At 40.8% G+C, this 22,519-nt stretch overlaps 1 protein-coding gene across 1 annotated transcript in view; it reads right to left on the bottom strand.

The window, feature by feature from the left end:
* Positions 1-1,635: 1,635 nt before the first annotated feature.
* Positions 1,636-22,519, bottom strand: part of SLC1A1 (solute carrier family 1 member 1) — a 64,142-nt gene continuing 43,258 nt past the window's right edge. Inside the window, exons 5-12 of the mRNA XM_056847852.1 lie at positions 19,800-19,842; positions 15,966-16,070; positions 15,430-15,614; positions 14,543-14,650; positions 11,737-11,859; positions 10,633-10,827; positions 5,957-6,091; positions 1,636-1,985 (exon numbers count right to left, since the gene is read on the bottom strand). Of these exons, the coding sequence (XP_056703830.1) occupies positions 1,739-1,985; positions 5,957-6,091; positions 10,633-10,827; positions 11,737-11,859; positions 14,543-14,650; positions 15,430-15,614; positions 15,966-16,070; positions 19,800-19,842 (1,141 nt within the window). The 3' untranslated portion in view covers positions 1,636-1,738. The remainder of the gene's footprint in view (positions 1,986-5,956; positions 6,092-10,632; positions 10,828-11,736; positions 11,860-14,542; positions 14,651-15,429; positions 15,615-15,965; positions 16,071-19,799; positions 19,843-22,519) is intronic.

Consider the following 22,519-nt stretch of genomic DNA (forward strand, 5'->3'; position numbering starts at 1 on the left):
ACTTCTTGATAGTAGTTAAGTGCAATTTGATTTAACATAAGCTTATTTACCAATAAAGATCTCTGCATTTCAGTCTAGTCAGAAGGCTAACCAGTGATGTGCCAGGCAAAACAAGTTTATACTTCGTGGTAATTTTTGTCACAAAGGAGAAGAAAGATGCACCATGAAAATATCTGATGTAGCCACTGGGAAAACATTTTACATTGTGGAATGTATTAATGAAAGTGTCACATTCATATGGCCTATATGAGAACACATCTTCTTCGCACTATGCATAATATGACTATCCATTCACCATTCAAGGGTCGTATGCAAGTAGAATACTTTGAGAAGTGGAGCTCTCTCATTGACCTTAAAAGTTTGGTTCTTTGCCTTGAGGCCCATTTTTTATTTTTTTTGCCAGTGCAAGCTTTCAAGTTCAGTCACAAAATTAAATTGAGAAGCAAACTAACTAACATCTCACTAGCCACTAGCAACTACACAATGGTATTTTTTAAAGCATAAGGTGTCTGCAAGATATGCTGTGAATAAACTCTGCACTCTATTTTTATCTTTTTGACCTCAGTTTTTTCTATGGCTGATAAATACTGGATCGCAGTCAAATATGGGCAGCTTTTTTTTTGCCAGTTCAAATGAGGACTAAAAAATGAGGAGAGCTACATTGTCAAAACATTCAATTTGCAGCGAAGCTGTTGTGATTATCTTAGCTTTTGATCTCCAGCTATGTCTTCTGGGTACCATTTAACATATAATTAATATAAGTTCTTAAGTGGTAACTTCCAGTTTCCATAAGCGTGTTTAAACATACACATACACATTTTTTTAAAAAGTTAACACTTAGTACAGATCTATTTTATCTCTTTTTTCTTATTTGATACTTAATTAGCTACGGAAATAAACATTTCACACAAGATCGATTTTAGAGCAATGTCTCAGATGCAATAAAAATAAGGAGGGTGAAGGGGTTTATTTCTTTTAAAAAAGAATTCCATGCACAAAATAGCAGCATGGAAGATGTAAAATACTGCACTTTCCCTCAAAAACAGCATATCCTTTCCTATGTTATCCCAATTTATCAGCATGTCATTGCAAGCAGGCACCCAGAAACCTCAATAATATGACATTTAAAATAAAATCTTTATATGATCTGTCTTTTTCATAAATCTGCCTACAGTGGTCAAATGCTGGAAAAACTATGAGGGCGAAGTCTCTGTATCAAAGTAACACACATCTTAGCTTGCTAAATGATCTTGTGTGTGATGATAACCTTCAGAGATCCTATGCAAGTAGGGCTAGGAAAACTAAATCTGTTACAGTGTAGGACTTCAGTGATGTTGGATCCCCTGACACTAGGCATTTTTCTAAGAGCACGTTTGTGCTGAGAATATATTTGTCTTTCTGCACTTGGGCTCCTTTAGAAATCTCCACAGCCTGAAGCATATTGGCTGTTGCCACACCAGAAAATGGTGTGGAAGGAATAGTGGTCATATTCCCAGTTGTAGAGAAACATAGAATATAGGTAGCTTGCAAAATATAAGGAGCAGAACAGCTGTGCTGTAGCATATTTCAGGAGTAGGGTTAGCGAGAGACGGAATGTGCCTCTCTCTGTGTGCCTGTAGGTATGCCGGCAGAGAAAACAGCAGGTGGAGTCAGAACTTTGAGTTGCCCAGCATATGGTGCAGCAGAGGGGCTCCTAGGTCCTTTAATCCAGTGTTGCTCCTCTGTCAGGCTCTCTGCTTCAGAACTGTGATGTCTGGGTGAATGATACAGCGTCAGATTTATCGATAGCAAAAGCACCATTCACATAGGATTTCTTGGTCTCTGCTTCGTCACAGTCAAGCGTTGCAGCTTCCAAGGCAAAAGGATTCGCTATGTTGACTTCTGCAGTGACATCCATTTGCTCCAGTTCGTTTTTGGAGAGCTTCTCCACAATTCCCGTTCCAAAGGCATCACCAAGAACATTCACCATTGTTCTGAATCGATCCCTACAGAAGAAACATATGGGGTCAGGCAGGGCAAGCTGACTGGCTTCAATCTATTTAGATCAAAACAAACATTAGCACTTGGTTTCAAGGTCATCAGCTTCTACAAAGTGCTATATATAGTAGAGTGCAATCCTAAACAGAGTTACACCTTACTGACTTCAATGGACTTAGAAGAACTCTGTAACTACTTAAGACGACTCTGCTTGTAATGAAAGGCACTGTACTAGAACTGAAACTGGTGAAGATCACAGTAAGGCAGTTTTTATTTTACGGTCATTTGACCAAAAAATAGAACACATCTAATCAGAAGTAACATAAATTTGTAATAAAAACAGTATCAGTCAAAGAGTCCAAAAAATAAAATATATAAATAAAATCCCATATCTAAAGAGGCAAATAAGCTAGCTTCTAAAATATTTATCAAATTTTACCTATTTGTAAATTGCATCCTTCCAGGCCTTATATATAGCAACACAAAATTTGGCCACACATCTCGAAGTTTGTGGGTTACTATCTTCCAGTAGTCGTTGGATACAAGTTTTATCAGGTAGCCCTATATTATTTCTTAAAATTTCTTGGATAGATCTTAACTCATGATAGAGAGGGCAGTATAAGAAGACGTGTTCGCGGGTCTCAATTTCTTCACCATTGCATGGGCAGACTCTCTTGGGCAGACACTCTTGGAAAAGAGGATTTTTTTATATCTGCCTTCTAGGACGGCCGATGGCAAAGCTCTACATCTGGCTAACGTAAAAGCCCTTCTATATTTGTTCACCTCCAGTGTCATCAGATATGGCCTGCTATCATCAGGTGTCTGAACTTCTGTGAGGCTATGAAACCAGGCGACCTTGCAAGGTCATGCTGTCTCTCAGTGTCTTCCACTCTCTGCCTTACTATTTTTTTGAACTGATCTCCACTCAGTGTCAATAGATCCTGGGGTGAAAACCCTAGTTTTCTTTGGCTTGATTGCACCTCCTTGGACCATTTGAGAGGGAAGGCATCTTGGCCATCTTCTGGTCACTGGGGGTGTGGGGTGGGGAGGTAGTTGTGAATGTCCTGCATTGTGCAGGGGGTTGGACTAGATGACCCTGGTGGTCCCTTCCAACTCTATAAATCTATGATTCTATGACTGATATGCATCCAGACTAATCATTGCAAGGAGGCCGGGCTTTTGTATATTTAGTTTAGCCCACACACACAAAAGGACATGAGATGGATTTTAGCTTCAATTCTCATCATGCCTGTCTCCAATCGGATCATAGAATTGGAGACACATCTCGGTACTTGTAAAATAGCGCATAAAAATTTTGACTGCACTTTTTCCAAGACCTTTAGACCTGAGCCCGTGAACCCCAAGTACGTACTGTACCACAATAGTTGTGCCAAAACCTTTGCCTGGTACAGCTTTAGGGCAGCTGGGATATATTGACCTCCCCTGGAATTGAATTTTTTTTATTATACCATGGGCTGAACTCTCAGCACAATCAGCAATATAATTATAATGGGCCAAATTTGATCCTGAGGCCTGTATTAGCACTCCCAGATATTTAAAGGAGTTTACTTGCTGGATGTCATTTCCGTCTAATTTCCATTTCCTAATTTTTGGGTGATGAAGAACACATTTAAAATGTATTCTCAAAATTTGATTTTTAAATGCCAGATTCTCATCTTTAATATTTGCATGTAAAATTTCAGCATGAACTTTAAACTAAGTGAATCAGTTTTTCAAAAGTCTATTTCAGCCTTTACAATTTGGGTGTGAGATTATGCTTTGGTCTACAGCTGTGAATTTCAGCTAAACACTGGTTTCTGAAACTAATTACACTTTTCAAATTTTTAAATTTTGAAATGTTGATTTATTTGGATTTGTATGCAAAATTTCACTTTGGCTGTATGTAATGTACCAATCCCTGTGCTCACACACAACTTTTTAGAGTAAGGGTGATTGCAGGGTAGCAGTACTGGCTGAGTTTAACCTAAGACTGTGCTTTCACATGCTGTCCTTCCATTGGATCACACTGTTTTTGAAGATGCTTTAAACGGTGCATGGCCAGCGGTGCCATGTGCAGGGGCTGGAGGGCCAGTGGACCTTGCTACTGTTTAAAGCCAGGTTGTCTGCCTCTCCTGCACTGATCTCTCTCTTTCGCTCTCTTTTTTGGGATAAAATATACTTAATTTCATGAGCATCACAGGGACATACAGCTTTGCATATTCTAACTGAGTGACTATGAATGATTGTACTTTTTCCAGGGTGAAGGTAACACATGTTAGGTAATAATTAAAGTTCTAATCTACATGACACCATGATGTGACCCATCTGGTGAGGAGATCAGTGGCCAGTCTCATGACACTGGGTGTGTAGAATTAACATACCACTTGCTTCCTGAAAAAACATATTTTCCAAATAAATACACTTGATGAGATTGTAAATATAAATTAACACTTAAGTGTGCTCATACCATGCAATTTCTGCTTAATTTAATGTGTCATGAATCAATGTTATCCTTTGTTATCAGGTTTATTTCAGCTGTTTCAGATGTCTGCTTGTTTTAATATTTCTGCCATCCAAACCCTATTGCACTGTTTATTGGCTACCCTATCCTGTTGATTGTATTTGATTTACACTATGTAATCTATCCTGAGTCCCAGTGAGAAAGGCAGACTATAAATAATGTAAATAAAAATAAATAAACAAGGGTTATGATAACACTGAACTTCCTACAAGTGTATATTTAGCCCTGTCTATGTAAACCGCGTGTCTTGGATCTTTGGAATGAAATAGCCTGACACCTGTTAATATTGTTACTTGGAGCTGTTACTGAATGCCAAGGAAGTGTTAAATGTCTAATCCTATGTCAACAGACGGTCTTCTTTCTGAAATGTACTGATGTTAGAACACTGATAGTACTCATTCAGTACCTGAGTTCAGTGTTGCTGTCTATTTACTGCGTGGTTAATTAATACCTAGGGCATGGAATAGGTTCTTGTGTGATTGTATACTGAGCTCATCCACAGTCAGTTTCAACTATACTGAAAGCGTTGTTTTTCTGAATGGCAAAGAAATGTGAAAAGGCTTGTGCCAATACAGCAAGTGTTTCTGAAATGTCCTGCTCATTCATCCCCCCACCCCAGAGAAGTTATCCATTAAAAAGAATAGAGACCTTATGCAGTCCAACCCTACACATATGTGTCCAAAAGTAAGCTCTACTGAATTCAATAGAGGTTTCTCCCTGGTAACTAGGGTTGCCAGCTCTTGGTTGGGAAATTCCTGGAGATTTTGGGGCTGGAGCCTAGGGAGGGTGGGGTTTGGGTAGGGAAGGAACTTCAGCAGGTCATAATGCCATAGAGTACCCTTCAAAGCAGTCATTTTCTCCAGGGGAACTGATCTTGATTGCCTGGAAATCAACTGTAATAGCAGAAGACCTCCAGGTGCCACGTGGAGGTTGACAACCCAACTGGTAACTATGCTTAGCACTGCAGCCTTGAATCAAAAAGTGTTCAATTACATGAAATGGAAAAAATGTTGAATCTTGCATCTTGCAACTCTGATGCTCCCAAAAAACTGGCAAGTATCTATTTACTAGTAGTTATGGAGGGCACAGAATGTACAGAACAAGTATTAACAACTGGAGATAAATGAGACTAGCTCCTGTAAGTTAATTCTTTAAAGAAAAAGTCACATTGGCTGGCACTCATACTTGCTGCAAAAGGCAAGAGAAGGGCTGATATGAGTTTCTTATGGCCATAAATGAAAAAGCCTTTCATTAAAATCTTTATACTTTCAAATTTGCCTTCTCCTGGACTCTTGAAAACCCATAGGATGGGATAATTAGTAGTCCACTGTAGATCTTAGGACTATATCTTGCATATTTCAACCCAAATCAAAATATCTGCTGTTGTACATTTTGGCTTGAATCCCACCACCAATTTCTGTGGGTGGAAGCATTCCCATTCAGGATTAGGCAACTTACAGAAGCCAGTCCACGGCTATGATGAGGGTAACATCTTCAGCAGGCAGTCCTACTGCACTCAGCACAATCACCATAGTAACTAGTCCAGCCTGGGGCACTCCTGCAGCTCCAACACTGGCTGCCGTAGCTGTTACACTGCATCCAAAACAAGCGAACAACAAGACGTTAGATATGTTTCTGCCTCCATTAACGGAAATCCTTCCTGAAGTTTTTGAAATAAAGAAAGTTGTTTAAAAAATGTCTCCTGTTGCTCCAAGTCATATAGTTCACTTCGAACTCTACCCGCACAGCATTTCAAAGTTCAAGAATGCAGCATCTTTCCAAGGGATACATTAGTTCTCTGTTTAAAAATTATAGCAGAGAATTTAATTGAATGTATTGATGCCCCCGTTGGGGTTAGCAAATGAAGTTCATGCATGGCTTCTTTTTTTGGTCTATTTGTAGTCTTGTTTTTAGTTTTTCCCTTTGGTCTATGTAAATTTATCTATTTTTTTTTCATGTTTAATTGTGATGTTCTGTTTTTTTCTTTGTACTTTCTAACAATAAAACTCTTTACAAAATAAAACAACAATAATAAAAAAGCAACATAACATTATGTTAAGGTAAATTTGGAAGGCAAAAATGATTGTATCTAGAAACTGGAGGATATTTCAGTGGTGAAAAGCAAAATTCATGGCAAGACTTGCACCTTTGTTTTTGTTTTTGATATGTATAAGATTCAACTGGAAATTAGCACTGTATTTTCTACTGCGGAAGAGGTACATTTGTTTGCAAATCCATTGTAATGTTGTTATGCTTCTACAAGAACTAAAAAAATACTAACTGCTTCTGTTTATTACATTTTTACCCTGCCTTTCCTTCAAGGAGTTCACAGCAGCTTTGGGGTTTCTCCTTCCTCTTTTCTGTTCTCTCAACAATCCTGTGTGGTAGCGTGGACTGAGTGATTAGCTCAAGCTCCTTCAAGGAGCTTCAAGGCTGAGTCAGTACTTGAACACAGCACTCCTTTTTCCCAGTATAACACTCAAGCTCTATCATAGAATCATGATAGAATCACTGCACCAGCTTAGCTCTCTCTACTTCAAAAAAATATTGGGAATCCCATGGTAAGGATGCTGAGTCTTGCAGATTTTGTCTACCTTGTCATCCAGAAGGAACAGCATATATCATGTTGTGTCGACAATTATACCCAGGTGAGTTAATGGTTGTGTTGGAAGGAGATGACTTTTCTGTTTGTTCACTAGGTAGCCATGCTATTCCAAGATCATTAAGACCGTTTCTGAGCTTTGGCCAGGGCTAGGAGTGGTGCACACACCAGGATGTAATCGAGGTAGGGATGGATGTGTATTCCATCCCTCCTCAACTAGGCTCCCAGGACTATTAGGACCTTGGTGAACACCCTGGGTGAATGGAAGTGCCTGAAATTGAAAGTGTTGGGACAAGTAGGTGAAGAGCAGGAACCTTTGGTAGGATGTATGAATGGGCACATGAAGATAGGCCTCTGTCAAGTCAGATGGCGTCATAAACAGCTTTGGACATAAGGCTTCTACAATAGACCTTACCGTTTCCATCCTGAAATGTTTGGACAGATAAATCATTTGACATTCTTTAGATCCAGTATCATTCACAAGTCTCCGTTTTTCTTTGGCACAATAAAGAAGATAGAATAAACACGTACTGCCCTTTCTTCTGTAGGTACCAGTTCTATGGCCCCTATCTGTAACAGATGATGGATGGCTGCCATAGTCTTTTGATGTTTTTCTGGCCTGATTGATCTGGGAGACTGGACAAAGCAATCTGGAGGGAGTCTGATAAATTTTATGAGGCATGCAAAATTTTTTGGGTAAATTTCAGGTTCAGGTTTATTGGGCCCAATTCCCAATGGTGTTATTACATCTATTATTAAAATTAAGTATCAAAGGAGATAAAATAATGTTATTACAAACTCTAGCAGGAAAAAATCCTTTTTCAATAAGGAAAGATTTCTGACGGAGTAGCAGCTTAGGTAAATTTGAACTGTCAAAAGATAACAAGACCCTCTGGGCTTGGTTGGAGTCATTTAAAAGCTGGACTGAATTCAGGTCTACTTGTCTTGCTTGGCCCCCTAGCAGTGTTTTTATATGCTTCTTAGCCAATGCTTTGGCGCTCCAAGATGGAATTCCTCTTTTAAAGCTACATACAGTTGGAGTGAGTTTGTGTGTTTGCAAAACAAGCTGATAAGACTCTTTCATTCCTCTGGCTTGCTGCTGTTTGTTTGTTTTTAAAGGCATGTTTGTTTTTAAAGGGGCCGCACCTTGTTGTAGAGTGGCTGGGCCAGCTGTAAAAGGCTTGTCAGGCTCATTCGAGTCAGACATCTTCTCTGCCAAAATGAAGACCAACTTTAATAAACAGTCCACTTTGGAGTGTAAACATTTCAGCTCTTTGAACATAAAGTCTATAGTTCTAGCTGTAAGAGAAAATAGGCCTGTTGGAATTTTATAAAACATTTCAACTCCCTCCTCACACACAGGGAATACTGAAGATGCAGCCTTGAGATCAGTGTTCCCAACACTTTTCTGTGTCGGCGTTTAAGGTAAGATCACCAAAAAGAATATCAGGAGACTCAGCTAAGGGTGTAAATCTATTATTAGTAGATAAATGAGTAATCAGGGTGTAATTTGCTGGGAATTAGTCTCCAATCGTTGATTGTTTGGAAGTTGGTAGGGGGGAATCCTCAGAGTCTCTCACTCATTTGAAAGGTCCCTAATCAGATAGGACGGTCTTCCCCCAATAACTCCTCTTCCTTATTCCAATAATTTACAGACCTGAGCCGTTCTGAAGTCCTGAGGTCAGTGTACTCCTTAGATTAGTTAAAAAGAACAAAGACATGGGAGCTCAAACCTTAACGCTCCAGCCATGGTGCCATCTTGTCTCTCATCTGAATAGAAAAGCATGGTAAAGTTTACCATGCTTTTCTATGGAAGAGGGGGTGACCCCTTCAGGGACCCAAAGAATTGGACCCCCTCTCCCAAACTTTACCAGACTTTGAGGTTCATGCAAGGAGAGATCCTTGCAGCTACCCTGAAAATTTGGTGACTCTACCTTGAAAAATGCCTCTCCCAAAGCTCATCAAAAAATTGTTATAGGAAGAAACCTTGGGAAAGCCAAGGCCAAAAAAAGCTTATTCAGCTTTTTCAGGTATTGGCTATTTGGCTTAGGTTTGATTCCCAGTTTTCATATTCAACTTTAATTAAACCAGAAAGAAGCTGAAAAGGCCCCTTTTGAGTTTATTTTCAGTTCGGGTTTATCAATATGCACAGCCCTATATCTGTTTGTCACCACCTGTTGAACCCAACGGTCTGCTTTTCAGTTGACCCATTGTGGGGTGAAGAATTGAAGATGACCCCCCACCACAAGTGACTTGGCATCACTGTTATGATTTGTAAATTTGTTGGACTGATCTGACCTGTTCTGCTGGAATTGGGAGGATTTGTTATATCTGCTCCCTCTGCAAAAGAAGCCCCTTCCACTGCTCTAAGACCCTTGCCTCTAATCCATCTAGGTTGGGGACAACCTAGATAAAATCTTAGTGGAAACACAAGACAAAAAGAAAGCCATGCCAAGGCACATTAGAAGGGAAGGTTGAGGTTCCTCCTCTTCTTTTCCATCCTTCAGGTTGTTTCACTCCTTGCCTCCCCCCAGGATATGATTAAAATTTGCAATGTATAATTCACAGAGAGACACAACGAAGGTTCAGGGATTATCAACTCATGTGCATAACTGGTTACACAGCCAATGGCTGCCTGCTGAGCAAGCCTGCTTGGTGGTGCATGGGAGGACAAGCTGAGGCTTTCACCTGATTAAATGAGAGAAACTATCTGAGCCTGCAAAAGCAACTTTTCACCAGTGCTCAGACAAGTAAAAACTGTACTTCTGCCCTGAATGATGTGTAGAGCACCATGCCCGCTAACAAGAGCATCCTCTTGTACTGATTCGTTTCCATGCACATTTAAAAACCACAAATAGGTCATCAGTCTTTTCTTTCACTTTCCTCAACCTTACTTCCATCTGAGGCACTGCCTGTAGCACAAGAAAGGTAATGAACAAAGCATTTCTTTGCAATCCAAACAGCTTAGCGTTTACTTATCTAGGTCAGTGACTGCTATCCTCCCAACTGTGGTGTCCGCAACTGAACACTTGTAGTGCTTATGTGGCTGAGCTAGTCTTTTCAGTACTGTTTTATGACACGCTCAACAGCAACATAATGAAGGAATTTTGGAGGAATTGGGCTTGTGGGTTTGCAAGTCCATATAAATCCACAGGCCTCAATCCCTATCAGTGTGTTCAACTGTTATCCACCTAAACAGCCCCTTCTTTGTAGAGTTGCCAACTTCCTGGAGGAATAATGTCTTCTTCCTTTAATAGTCACTTAATGGGTTGTGATTTACCTGGTGATGTTATTTAACTCTATGAAAAGCTTCAGCTGCCAATTTCTGCACATTAAGGCCCAGGACATTTTTCTCCAGGCCTGTTGGCAAACCTACTTGACTGGCAATGCACTCTTTTATAAATGAGTTTCTATTTTCAGTAACACTACTAGGTTTTGCAATTGACCCATTAACCAATTGAGCATCAGATGAGAATATCAACATTTCATTAGTTAAAAATAAAAGTGAAACGTGTGTTAGTGCAATTCTTACCTAACAGTAACTATTTTGCCAATATCTAGTTCTAAGTCATTAAGCTGTGCAATAAAAATAGCTGCCACTGCTTCATATAGCGCAGTACCGTCCATGTTGATTGTAGCTCCAACTGGTAAAACAAATCGGGTAATTCTCTTGTCAACATGGTTTTTTTCTTCTGCACAGCGAAAGGTGACAGGCAAAGTTGCTGAACTAGAATGCACATATTGGGGAAAAAAAATAGGGAACAGGCTTAAGAAAATACTGCTATAACCTGCCAGTGCATATGCCTGTTATGTTGGCTAACAGGAAAGAACAATTAATGCCAGTCTGGAGCTATACTCAGTGACTTCTTAATCATACACTGAAAATCAATCTGGGGAAATACTTCATTTAGTAGTCCAAGAAAGAGATTCTAAAATTGGAGAAGGATCTCCTAATAGGACTGTTTATGGAGGGTGCATGGCTTTTTCACACCACTAAGCTATGCTACTCAATTTGGCTTTTATTGACTTGTTGCCAAGTGCACTGTCCAAAATTATTCTATTACTTCATTAATATATCGTGTTTTTTCACCTGCTGTTTCAACCTTACAGGGACCTGTGTGCCTCGAACAGCACAGACAGAGAGAGGGGTACTAACAAACTGCTGGTTTTTATATTTCAGTGGGGGAGATATTGTTTTTATTTATTCACCTCAGGAGTCTCTGGAGCATTTTGCAATCTGATTTACAATCAGTACCATATAATCTAATTATATCTGTGATACCGTCTGGTCTCTATTTTTAAAAACTGCAGGCCTTTGGACTCTGCTAACATACTGTAAAATAACCTTCCTTCCTTTACCCTCTTACTTAACATCCAGCCTGATGGAGAGTTTTGGGAACACAAAGATTTGTGCAGTTTTGTGCTATTTTGGTTAATCCTAACACCAAGGTATTACACAATTATTGTTTTTGGAGTTTGCTTCTTGGATTAACACAGCTATCTATGAGGTTTGAAATCAGGATATGGAACACAGCTAGAAAGCACTGCAAGATACTGAAAAGGTCCCCCCCACATTAACTGCTATATTAAATTCAAGAAACACAGACACCAAGAGAAGAACTTTTATTACTCTTACCTGGAGGAGATCATGAGTGCTGTCAAAAGTGCTTGAGCCATCCCCATGGCAAATCGATAAGGATTCTTCCGGACTATTATTAAGTATATTAGTGGCAGAATTACAACAGAATGGATTGCAAGTCTGAAAAAGGGAACAAATATTAGACAATGGTCATTTATGCATGGTTGGTTTGTCTCACGATTCTCCCATGATTGTCTCAGTTCTCCGTCAGGGTTATGGATGGTGTTCACCTTCCTGGGGGCTCAGTTCGTTTCCATCCCACAATCCCTGTTTTATCACGTGTTTAAGTTTTGTTCCTAGCTTATCTTGGTTACTGGAAGGTGCACAGTTAAATCATGGGTCGATCTTTCCATGCCCCAATATGGCCCTGTTCTCCAGTTCCTTGTTTAACTCCTCCAGCCAGCCAGCCTTCAGACATCCCATCTGCAATGCCCTGGGAAGCTATACTGGAGACAGAGACGGCCATGTGGGTCTCCTTCCCTGGGCGCCCTTCATGTGTTTTTTTCCTGCTGTGCTGATGGTATATTGATAGATCATCAAATCATCCACTAATCAAAATTGCAAAGAAAGGCAGTGGAGGCTAAGATTGTGTGCTTGCTCACTCCTCCACATTTGGGTGATGAGTTACCCATGTGGGGGGGGGGAGCGAGCACATAATCTTAGCCTCCACTGCCTTTCACTGCAATTTTAATTAGTATTTTGGATGATTTGACTATCTATTGATCTATCCATCTATCGATATACCATCAGAGCAGCAGAGGGAAAAAAAGGGATGGGCACCCAGAGAAGGAGGCGCTTTTCCTAGTCAGTTTCAGGAAGTGTTCACAGACACAGGGACGAACAAAGAACTCCCCCCAATAGCGTCTTTTCTCATCAGCATCAACAGTGAAATGTTCACAGACACAAAGGAAGAACGGAGAATCTCCCCCCCTTTTGTTTTCTGAGTAGAGCGCAGACTCAGACGCTTTTGGATTTTGGCTGGTGATTCTGTAGTGCACCATTTTGCAAAATGGGTTGTGAAATGGCCACTTGCAGGGAGGGGAAAGGGACGGTGTGTTTGTGTGTGTGACGTTTTTATCACAGTAAGCACTAAAGCCAATTTCAAAGCAGCTTTTTCAAGGGCGGGGACTCAAATGCTTCCTAATTTCTGCTTGTCATTATGCAGTGCTCTTGAGAGTCCCGGGACATTCTTCACAACAAGCCACACAATGCATAAGGTTTTCCGATCTCAGGATATAAAAGTGTGAGACAAGAGACGGATGAACCAGGGACATACTAACCATGTATAAAAGACCAAGATCTTCCAATAAAGTCCTAGTTGCAAGGTTTTCATGGATGTCAGAATATAAAGATACAGAATATAAAGATGGATCTCATAATATAAAGAAATACACTATTCTAGAATTACTAGCAAGTATCCAGCCACGTATTTCTGATTACTTGATGGCACTTGAGGAGGAGGGAAATAGATTTTTGCTGATTCCACCTCCCATTTTATACCCCTATTTGACATCAGAGCTATTCCTGAGGGTCTGATGACCCCTAAGAACCAATTGAGGAGGGATTAGTGGCCTGCAGCAGGAGGGGGAAGTGAGAAGGTCCCCTGCTGCAAAGTCCAAGGATAGATGAATACACTGAAGTATTCCGGTTTGACTCACGTAACCAAATATATAATATCGGATGAAAGATGGTGCAATATGTTCATATGAGACCTGCTAAGGCCCCTAAACACAGATGATGTGACCATGGAGCTCTATGTGTCTATCAAAGGCAAATTGAGCACTTATGTAGCCCTGATTCGGTTTAAGGCTATGTTCAGTTTTGCTAATTGAAACTGTGGTACCTTTGATGTTATTAGCATTTTAAAGAGAGAAAAAAGATGGGTTTTTAAGAGACATATCTTTTTTTTCTTTTAAAATTATTCATTTTCTTCATGCATCATTTCACTTTATGAAACTATAGTGAAACAGAGTTTCTGTTACTGATGCATTAAGGTTGTACAAATATACTTGGTGCAAATTTCAATAAAATCCGAGAAATTGTAAGGAGAGAAACCATTTTAATAGCTGAGCAGAGAGAAGCCTTTGAAAAACAGATTGTATTTTGGAATACCCCGTCCCCCCCAAAGGATTTCTCCATTCTCCACAAGATATTGGGCGAAAATGCATGGGAGGTTTTGCCTTGGATTTGCCGCTCTCTAAAAATAAGCCCCCATGCAGAGTTTTGAGAATTCAGATGGGGGAAATGTGCATCTAGAGAGCGGCAAATCCAAGGCAAAATCTCCCATGCGTTTTCACCCATTATTTATTGAGTTTTATTGGCTGCAAGAAGAGAAGGTCTAGTGAATGCGTACACATTCATCTTTTATATTACTCAAGTACAAGCACTGAAAATTTGTTTGTCTATTTACTTATTTATTTAACTTCATGTATACCCTGTCTTTCTCCCCAACAGGGACCCAAGGCAGCTTACATCATTCTTCTCTACTCCATTTTATCCTTACAACAATTTTGTAAGGTAGGTTAGGCTGAGAAAGTATGACTGGCCCAGCGTCACCCATTGAGCTTCCATAACATGAGTGGGAATTCAAACCCAGGTTTCCCAGACACTAGTTCGACATTCTTAACTACTACACCACTTCGAATCGTTATATTTTCAATGATTTTGGAACATAATTAAATTAGAGACTTTACAAAATTAATATTTTTATCTCTAACTATGGAAGAAACCCATGTACTGCTAATAAATAAAAAATGAAAAGTAACTATTACATTTTTTTCTTGTTAGTTAAAGAGTAACATACCCGCTTAAGACAGTAGCCATGTATAGACCCAGTTTGCGAAAGATCTCCCAATCTTCAACTTGTATTATCTTTCCAGCAATCAAAAATAAAATACCCAGTGGCATATACCTATAATATATAAACCATCATACATTGTAATTTTGTGGATAATTCACAGTGGGTAATTTTGTGATAATGATTAAGTGCTGTTTCATATAATTATAACCCAATACTCTTAATAACATATTTGCATCACCTTATATGATGTGACTAACAAAAGATGGAAATAAATTTGCATTCTACTTTCTGATGTTATTTTCTTCTACAAGATACTGCTTCAGAATCTGTATATATTTGATCAGTGTTTTGTATCGAACAGTTACATATAGTGACATTTAAATAAAGATTGGACAGCTGAGAAAGGGAAACCAACAATTATTTAGCTTGGATTCCTTGCACAACTGAGCAAAACTATATAGCAACAAGATTTTTTTTAAAAAGATTACTGATTCTGGATTCATTAGGATTAGCATATCGGTAATGGAGACTTCTGAGCTTGCTTAGAAATATTCATCCTGACATTGATCAGAACACAAAGTTATAATCCATTTATTAGCAAACAGTTTCAAACATGGCTTATGCTGGTTTTGGCATGAGTATTCAAGTATATAAATACTAAACATACAGTTATTTCTCAGATATACCACTTTTATTACAACTAAAAATGGGTCTACAGAGACAGGGAAGAGCTTCCCATTCAAAGACTTCAGGCCTTAGAAAGCATGGGAGAAAAACCATTAATCATTTGGACTTTACAAAAGAAGCTTTCTCTAGTGTTTATGAAGGTTAATACTGTTTTGCTGAAGGCAATAACAAAATCTTCAAAGGAAAACATACATCCTACTTACCACATGATTATCTGAACTATTCTCATTGTGGCCTCATTCAGTGCATTGAAAAAGTCCACCAGTACTTGTCCCTTTTCTCCCATTTTCCCAATAACAACTCCAAATACGATACAAAAGACTATCAAGCCAAGCACATTGATGCCATCAGAGTACATTCCGACTACTTTGTATTCCTTTGTTTTGTTCTGTTGATTGACAGAGGAGGAAAAAGGTTACCAAATTGAAATAATGTTGTTGAAAAGATGGTTTGAAAGCTTTATTCTTGTCTGGGAGATAATAGTATCTTAAATCTTTTTCTTTCTTTCTTGGCTTGGTGATATCCTGGGCCATAATTTGATATGTTCTTATTTACATAGTGTTTCTGACATACATAAATAGAATAGAGGTATATAAAAAACAAAATTAAGAAGACTCAGTCTTGTAGACTGGTTCCTCTTCCCTTTATGATTAATGACCATATTTCCACCCAGAATCTCACTAGAGATTCTATTCCTTCCTATGCTATATTTAGTGTAATACAAAAGTGATAACCTTACCTCTGAAGTCTCTGTTGGCATTACAGCTGTAACAGGATTTTCTGTAGGAATACTGCCATTTTTGTCTGCTTCACTTGTAATGATTACTTCACGTTTGGTTTTATACTGAAAGGTAAGAAAACACATATATTGCAAATTAAGGAAAAGGTGAACTGAAAAGGAAAGATTAGAAGAAGAAGAACTGGTTTTTATACCCCACTTTTCTCTACTGTAAGCAGTCTCAAAATGGCTTACAATAGTCTTCTCCTCCACACACAACAGGCACCTTGTGAAGTAGGTAGGGCTGAGAGAGTTTTGAGAGAACTGTGAGTAGCCCAAGGTCACCCAGTAGGCTTCATGTGGAGGAGTGGGGAATCAAACCTGGTTCTCCAAATTAGAGTCTGCCACTCTTAACCACTACGCCACACTGGCTTTCATTTTAAAAGCAATTTTTAGGATGCAAAACGAGGCCAGAAATCTTATGCATACTATTCATGATTGCAACAAGCTAGTAACAAGTGACAAAACAATTGTTAATCCATTACTTTAAAAAATCACAAAAAATAGACTATGATCACAAATGGTTACTGCAGTCCTAAGAACACAGATGGTTACTGCAATTTTGAGTATAAGCCCCATTGAATAAAATGGGACTTTTCAGTAAACATCTTTAGGATTGCTCTCTAATAATCTTTCTTCTGTCATAGCAACAGTAATGCTTTTCTTTACAGATGGATAACACTATCCTTAACTAGCTTAGAGAGTCGGCTGTCTGACAACAGACGGGACTTTAGTTTCAGTGGAAAAATCACCATGAAGAAACAAGTGGCCGGGACTCAGCTGTGCTGCTGGTTGCGGCCAAGGGCCGAGGTTCCACTCAGGAAATGGAGCTGGCTGGGCTGCATGGCTCGTCACCACTTCCGCCTGGCTGACTGTATGGCAGGGTGTTTTTTCTGCCCACCTCCCCTTTTGCTTTGGCGTATAGCTGGCCATGGGGGTGGATTGCCATGCAGTTGGATGACGGAGGGGGCAATGCAATCGCTGAAGACGTCACCCTGCCTCCAAGGCCTATTTAAGGCCTCATCACCCAGCCACCTGGCCTTGCTTTCAGGTGCAGCAGACCTGCCCACCCCCTTTACTTAATCATTAGTTGTTGTTTCTTTGTCACAGCTTAAACAGTTTTTGGCATTGGGCCAGATCAAATTTGGGGATGGTGGCCAGTGTGCCTCTCTCCCTCCTTTTTGGAGACCCCCATAAGGGGACTTGGGGTGGAGTCCTAATGCAGATGCCCAGTTCAGGGGCTGTCATGTGGCTCCACTCCCAGGTGGCGAAGGGACCACTTAGAGATTTATATCCTAGTGGAACCACTGGTTCGCCACTCCAGTTGTCCCCCAATGCTCGGGTTGGGGATCGTTTCATTGCGTGACACGGTGGTCAGCTGATGCCTGGATCTGTGCCCCATGCCTTGCCAATGCTCCATCTGCTGTATCAATACATCTGTGGCGGTTGTTAACCCATTTTCTGTGTGCTTGCGTTATTTCTTGCCTCATTTCCTTCACGGAACCGCTCCTGCCCTTAGGACCGCAAGCATGGAACCATTTGTCAAGAAGTTGAGGTCCCTCAATTTCTTGGATTGTATTATCTCTTTTGGGTTCAGACCTAGAAGCCTATGAATTCTGTGTTGTTGGGATTTTAGACCAGCAAAATAAGTTTCCCTTTGAAAACTGCTTCTGTAGAGGGAGAAGGTAAGCCTCAGCTGGTGCTTGTTAAAGCCTTCTCTCCCCTTTCTGGAATGCAAGGTCGTGCATTGCCATAGTAACTAATCGGTCAGCCATCATGACGATGTTCAGGTGCTGGGGGTTCTGCAGACTTCATCGCCTGAACACCTCTTAGTTAGTCAGCATTTCTGACCAAGCGATTAATTAACAGCTAATTGCTTTCGTTTTCTCAATTGGCTTCTATGAGCTCATCCTTTTGAGAAAACGGATATAAGGACAAACCAGCCCTAAGCAAACCATGCACGCTTTGGGGTACAGCAGGCGACCTGTGCTGGCGGCATCACAACCCATTTGATTTTGGCCCTTGAGGGGGAAACTCTGGTCAAACTGACCTGCTTGGAGAAACCTTTGGACAATCTTTTGAAACTCTTGAATGCTGGAAGCATCTTTGGAACTTGGTAACTATAAATCTGATGCAAGAAACCTTTGCCAATCCTTTTGAACCAAAAAGGCTTTTGAATGCATTAGTTAGCTATGCTAAATAGTTTATTATTTTCTTGCTTGAAACTTCATGACTTTTTCTTTCCTGTAAACCAGCATAACTTTGATAAATAAATTGCTAGCCTTTAAATGGACTGTGTCTTTTGATTTTGGGATTCCAAGCCTAAATTCTAAGTGTCTTGTTTGAGTGTAAAAACCACCTACCAAAAGAACCTAAGACATTTTGGGAGTGTAATCTTTCCCTGGCAGGCCTCTACCTTGCAGGGTAAGTGTTGCACTTAACTTTTGGAGCTTGGCTGGAGGTACCCTGGACTCCTTGCCTGGAGGCTCACCCTTTGGACCCCAGGGTTGGTGGCAGCTACTGATTAAACTTGGGGGGAAAGCCTGGAGTTTAATGTTTTGTCCCTTTTGGGAAACGTTTGACTAAACCAAAGCAGCTCCAGCTGGTGGAGGCTGGTTGGAGCTCTTTGACACCATTAACTTCTGTATTACTTCCCTTTGTTCTCCTTAATTCTGTCTTTCTCTATCATAACACAGGCAACCACTATTCTAATGCTTATGCCTAATTATGGAGGCTGCAAAGAATCCTTTCTCTGCCTTTATCTTTTTGTTGGCTAAATAGATGAGGTTTGGGGCTTGGCAGAAGCCCGGCTAAGTAATAGGGGGTGAGCCAGGGCAGAGCCCTGCACTCCCCAACTATGTGGCCCTCTGTCCATCCCCCACTGATGCAAAGGTAAGAACCGGCTGGCCCCCTGGCCTCTGAGGCGTGCCCCCCCCCATGCCATCCAGATCATGCTGCTGGCGTCAGCCACCCAAGGTGGCTGACTCTTGCTCGCTTGGCAGGTAAACTGATGAGGCCTCATGGATTCTAATTCAATGTTGAGGCAGATGTATCTAAAATACATGTCTTTGCAGCTAGAAAAGGGGACTTATTGGCTAGGGCAGAGGTGGGAAACCTTTTTTCCGCCAAGGGCCATTTGGATATTTATAACATCATTTGCGGGCCATACAAAATTATCAACTTAAAAATTAGCCAACCAATCCCCAAGCAGGCAGCTGCCCTGATGGACCGCCCCCCCCCCCCCACGGGCAAGCAGGCAGGCATCCAACCAGTGGCACACTCACCCACCTGGTAGCACAGGATGGTCTGTTGCACCAGCTGGGTGCCAACAGACCATCCACCTTGAATAGAGGCTATTCCGCCTTGAAGAGAGGCTATTCCTGTCCGCGGGAGGGGGCGGATCGCCAGTCTTCAATCCTTCTGAGCGAGAGATCTGCCAGGACCCACCAAGGGCCAGACCAAATGATTTTGCGGGCCTGAAACGGCCCCCGGGCCTGACGTTCCCCACCCCTGGGCTAGGGCCTTTAGCTTTCAATTTTAATGTCACCCCTGAGTGTATATTAGCTGTAGCTTTGGTTCTAATTTTTTTCTGAAGCAATGGCTACTGGGAAAAGAAGCTGACTATTTGAGCATGTGCTCAGCAATGAGCAACTCTTAGTTTAATGAGACTTTATTTATGTTAAAATATCAGTTCATTCCACAGTACTCTTATGCAAAATATAATCTTGTATCCTACAGCATACAAATCACATAATACTTTCTAAATATGTTAATAAAAACCCTAATTGAACCTACCTGTTGAAAACAGGCCTGAACAAGATTTTCTGGGAACATATTCCTGTAAAAGGATTTAAAGATATCACAGTGTAACAATGCAAACCATATTCAGAAAACACTTCATCATGTTGGAAATGATTATTCTCTACATATTTCTCTGAATACATTCTATAAAGTTTTTTTTTTAAAAAAGACCAAGGTTTACAGTGCAATCTAAAGCACAGTTACACCCTTCTAACAGAGCAATCCTGAAGTGGGGGACAAACCGGCTCAGGAGCCGGCATGACTCCTGCGCCAGCGTAAGTGCCACTTGTGCCAGCTAAACTGGCATGGACACCAGTGCAGGGCCACTCACACTGTGTGGGGGAGTGGCGAAGCAGCACCATGCTCAGGTGTCGGTGCTGTGGCTGCGACAGTATTTCCCCAGCACAAGGGCTTGTGCTGGCATCAAGAGGGGAATTTCTGAGGGCATTCCCTTTTGCCCTGGGAATGCCCCCTTTAGCTGGCAAAAAGGCAGGCATAGTCCAGTGAAACGCTATGGAGCAGTTTCATGGGTTTTTTCAAAAATAGCATTTTTAACTTATTTTTGGCGGCTGGCAAAACTGTGCCGTCCCCAACCCAACTACCCCCCCCCCCATTCAGGATTGGGCTGCGTGAACTCTTCTTCTGGATCCAATCCTTAGTGTTTTTCTCTCTTGGGTGGGACATAGCATACATGATATAAATATATTGTATTTTATTGTATTGAAGTTGCTTCACCCACATATTAGTGTGCTGAAAGTCCAGAACTTTGCAACATTTTTATTTGATGTTTTAATGACAACATCATTTTGCAAGAGCAAGCAAAAAGTAAAAAGCTAACTTCCTTTTTGGAAAACAATGAGGATGTAAGGCAGAAAAAAAGCTAATAAATTACAGCTGTTGTCCTCTCTATGTTCATAGAATCATAGAGTTGACCACTAGGGTCCTCTAGTCCAACCCCCTGCACAATGCAGGAAATTCACAACTAACCCCCCACACCCCCAGTGACCCTTACTCCTTGCCCAGAAGATGGCCAAGATGCCCTCCCTCTCATGATCTGCCTAAGGTCATAGAATCAGCATTGCTGACAGATAGCCATCTAGCCTCTGCTTAAAAACCTAGAGAAGGAGAGCTTACCACCTTCCTAGGAAGCCTTTTCTACCAAGGAACTGCTCTAACTGTTAGAAAATTCTTCATAATGTCTAGACGGAAACTTTTGATTTAATTTCAACCTGTTGGTTCTGGTCCGACCTTCTGGGGCAACAGAAAACAACTCAGCACCATCCTCTACATGACAGCCCTTCAAGTACTTGAAGATGGTTATCATATCCCCTCTCAGTCTTCTCCCTCCCGGCTAAACATACCCAGCTCCTTCAGCCTTTCCTCATAGGACTTGGTCTCCAGACCCCTCACCATCTTTGTTGCCCTCATCTGGACACATTCCAGCTTGTCTACATCCTTCTTAAATTCCTGTGCCCCAAACTGAACACACAACTCTAGGTGAGGTCTAACCAGAGCAGAGTAAAGCGATATCATCACTTCACATGATCTGGCACTATACGTCTGTTGATATAGCCCAAGATCGCATTTGCCTTTTTAGCTACTGCATCACACTGCTGACTCATGTTCAGTGTTTGGTCTACTAAGACCCCAAGATCCTTTTCGCACACACTACTGCTAAGACAAGTCTCCCCCATCCTATAATTATGCGTTTGATTTTTCCTACCTAAATGCAGAATTTTACATTTATCTCTGTTGAAATGCATTTTATTAGTTTTAGACCAATTCTCCAGCCTGTCAAGATCATCCTGTATCCTGGCTCTGTCTTCTACTGCATTTGCTACCCCTTCCAATTTAGTATCATCTGCAAATTTAATAAGCATCCCCTCTATTCCTTCATCCAAATCCTTTATAAAGTTTTTGAACAACACAGGGCCAGGGACAGATCCCTGAGGCACTCCACTAGTTATTCCTCTCTAAGTGGAAGAGGAACCATTAACAAGCACTCTTTGGGTACGTTCTGTCAACCAGTTACAGATCCACCTAACAGTAATAGGATCTAAATCACATTTTTCCAATTTGTCGACAAAAATATTATGGGGAACCTTATCAAAAGCCTTACTGAAATCAAGATAAACTATGTCTACTGTATTCCCCTGATCCAGCAAGGTAGTAACTTTCTCAGAAAAGGAGATAAGATTAGTTTGACATGACTTGTTCTTGAGAAACGCATGCTGGCTCTTAGTAATCAGAGCCATTCTTTCTAAATACTCCAGGACTGACTGTTTCATAATTTGTTTGAAAACTTTTCCCAGCATAGAAGTCAAGCTGATGAGTCAGTAGTTACCCAGATCCTCCTTTTCCCCCTTTTTGAAGATGGGGACAACATTTGCCCACCTCCAATCTTCTGGTACCTCATCTGTTCTCCAAGAATTCTCAAAAATAATGGACAGAGGCTCAGAAATTACATCTGCAAATTCTTTAAATATCCTTGGAGGCAATTCTTCTGGCCCTGAGGACAGTGTTTCGTTTAAAGAAACTAGTATTTGTGCACTACTCCAATGCCAATCCTCAGCTGCAAATCCCTTCCCTCATCATGTGTTCTGTTTATGCCATGTCAAGCACTGTTTCCCTCGCAAGAAAAGACTGAGGAAAAGTAGGAATTGAGCAGCTCTGCCCTCTCTTCATCTCCTGTTACGATTTCATTTTCCGGTCCC

This window comes from Euleptes europaea, chromosome 4 (genome assembly GCF_029931775.1).
Source record: "Euleptes europaea isolate rEulEur1 chromosome 4, rEulEur1.hap1, whole genome shotgun sequence".
Classification (NCBI taxonomy): Eukaryota; Metazoa; Chordata; class Lepidosauria; order Squamata; family Sphaerodactylidae; genus Euleptes; species Euleptes europaea.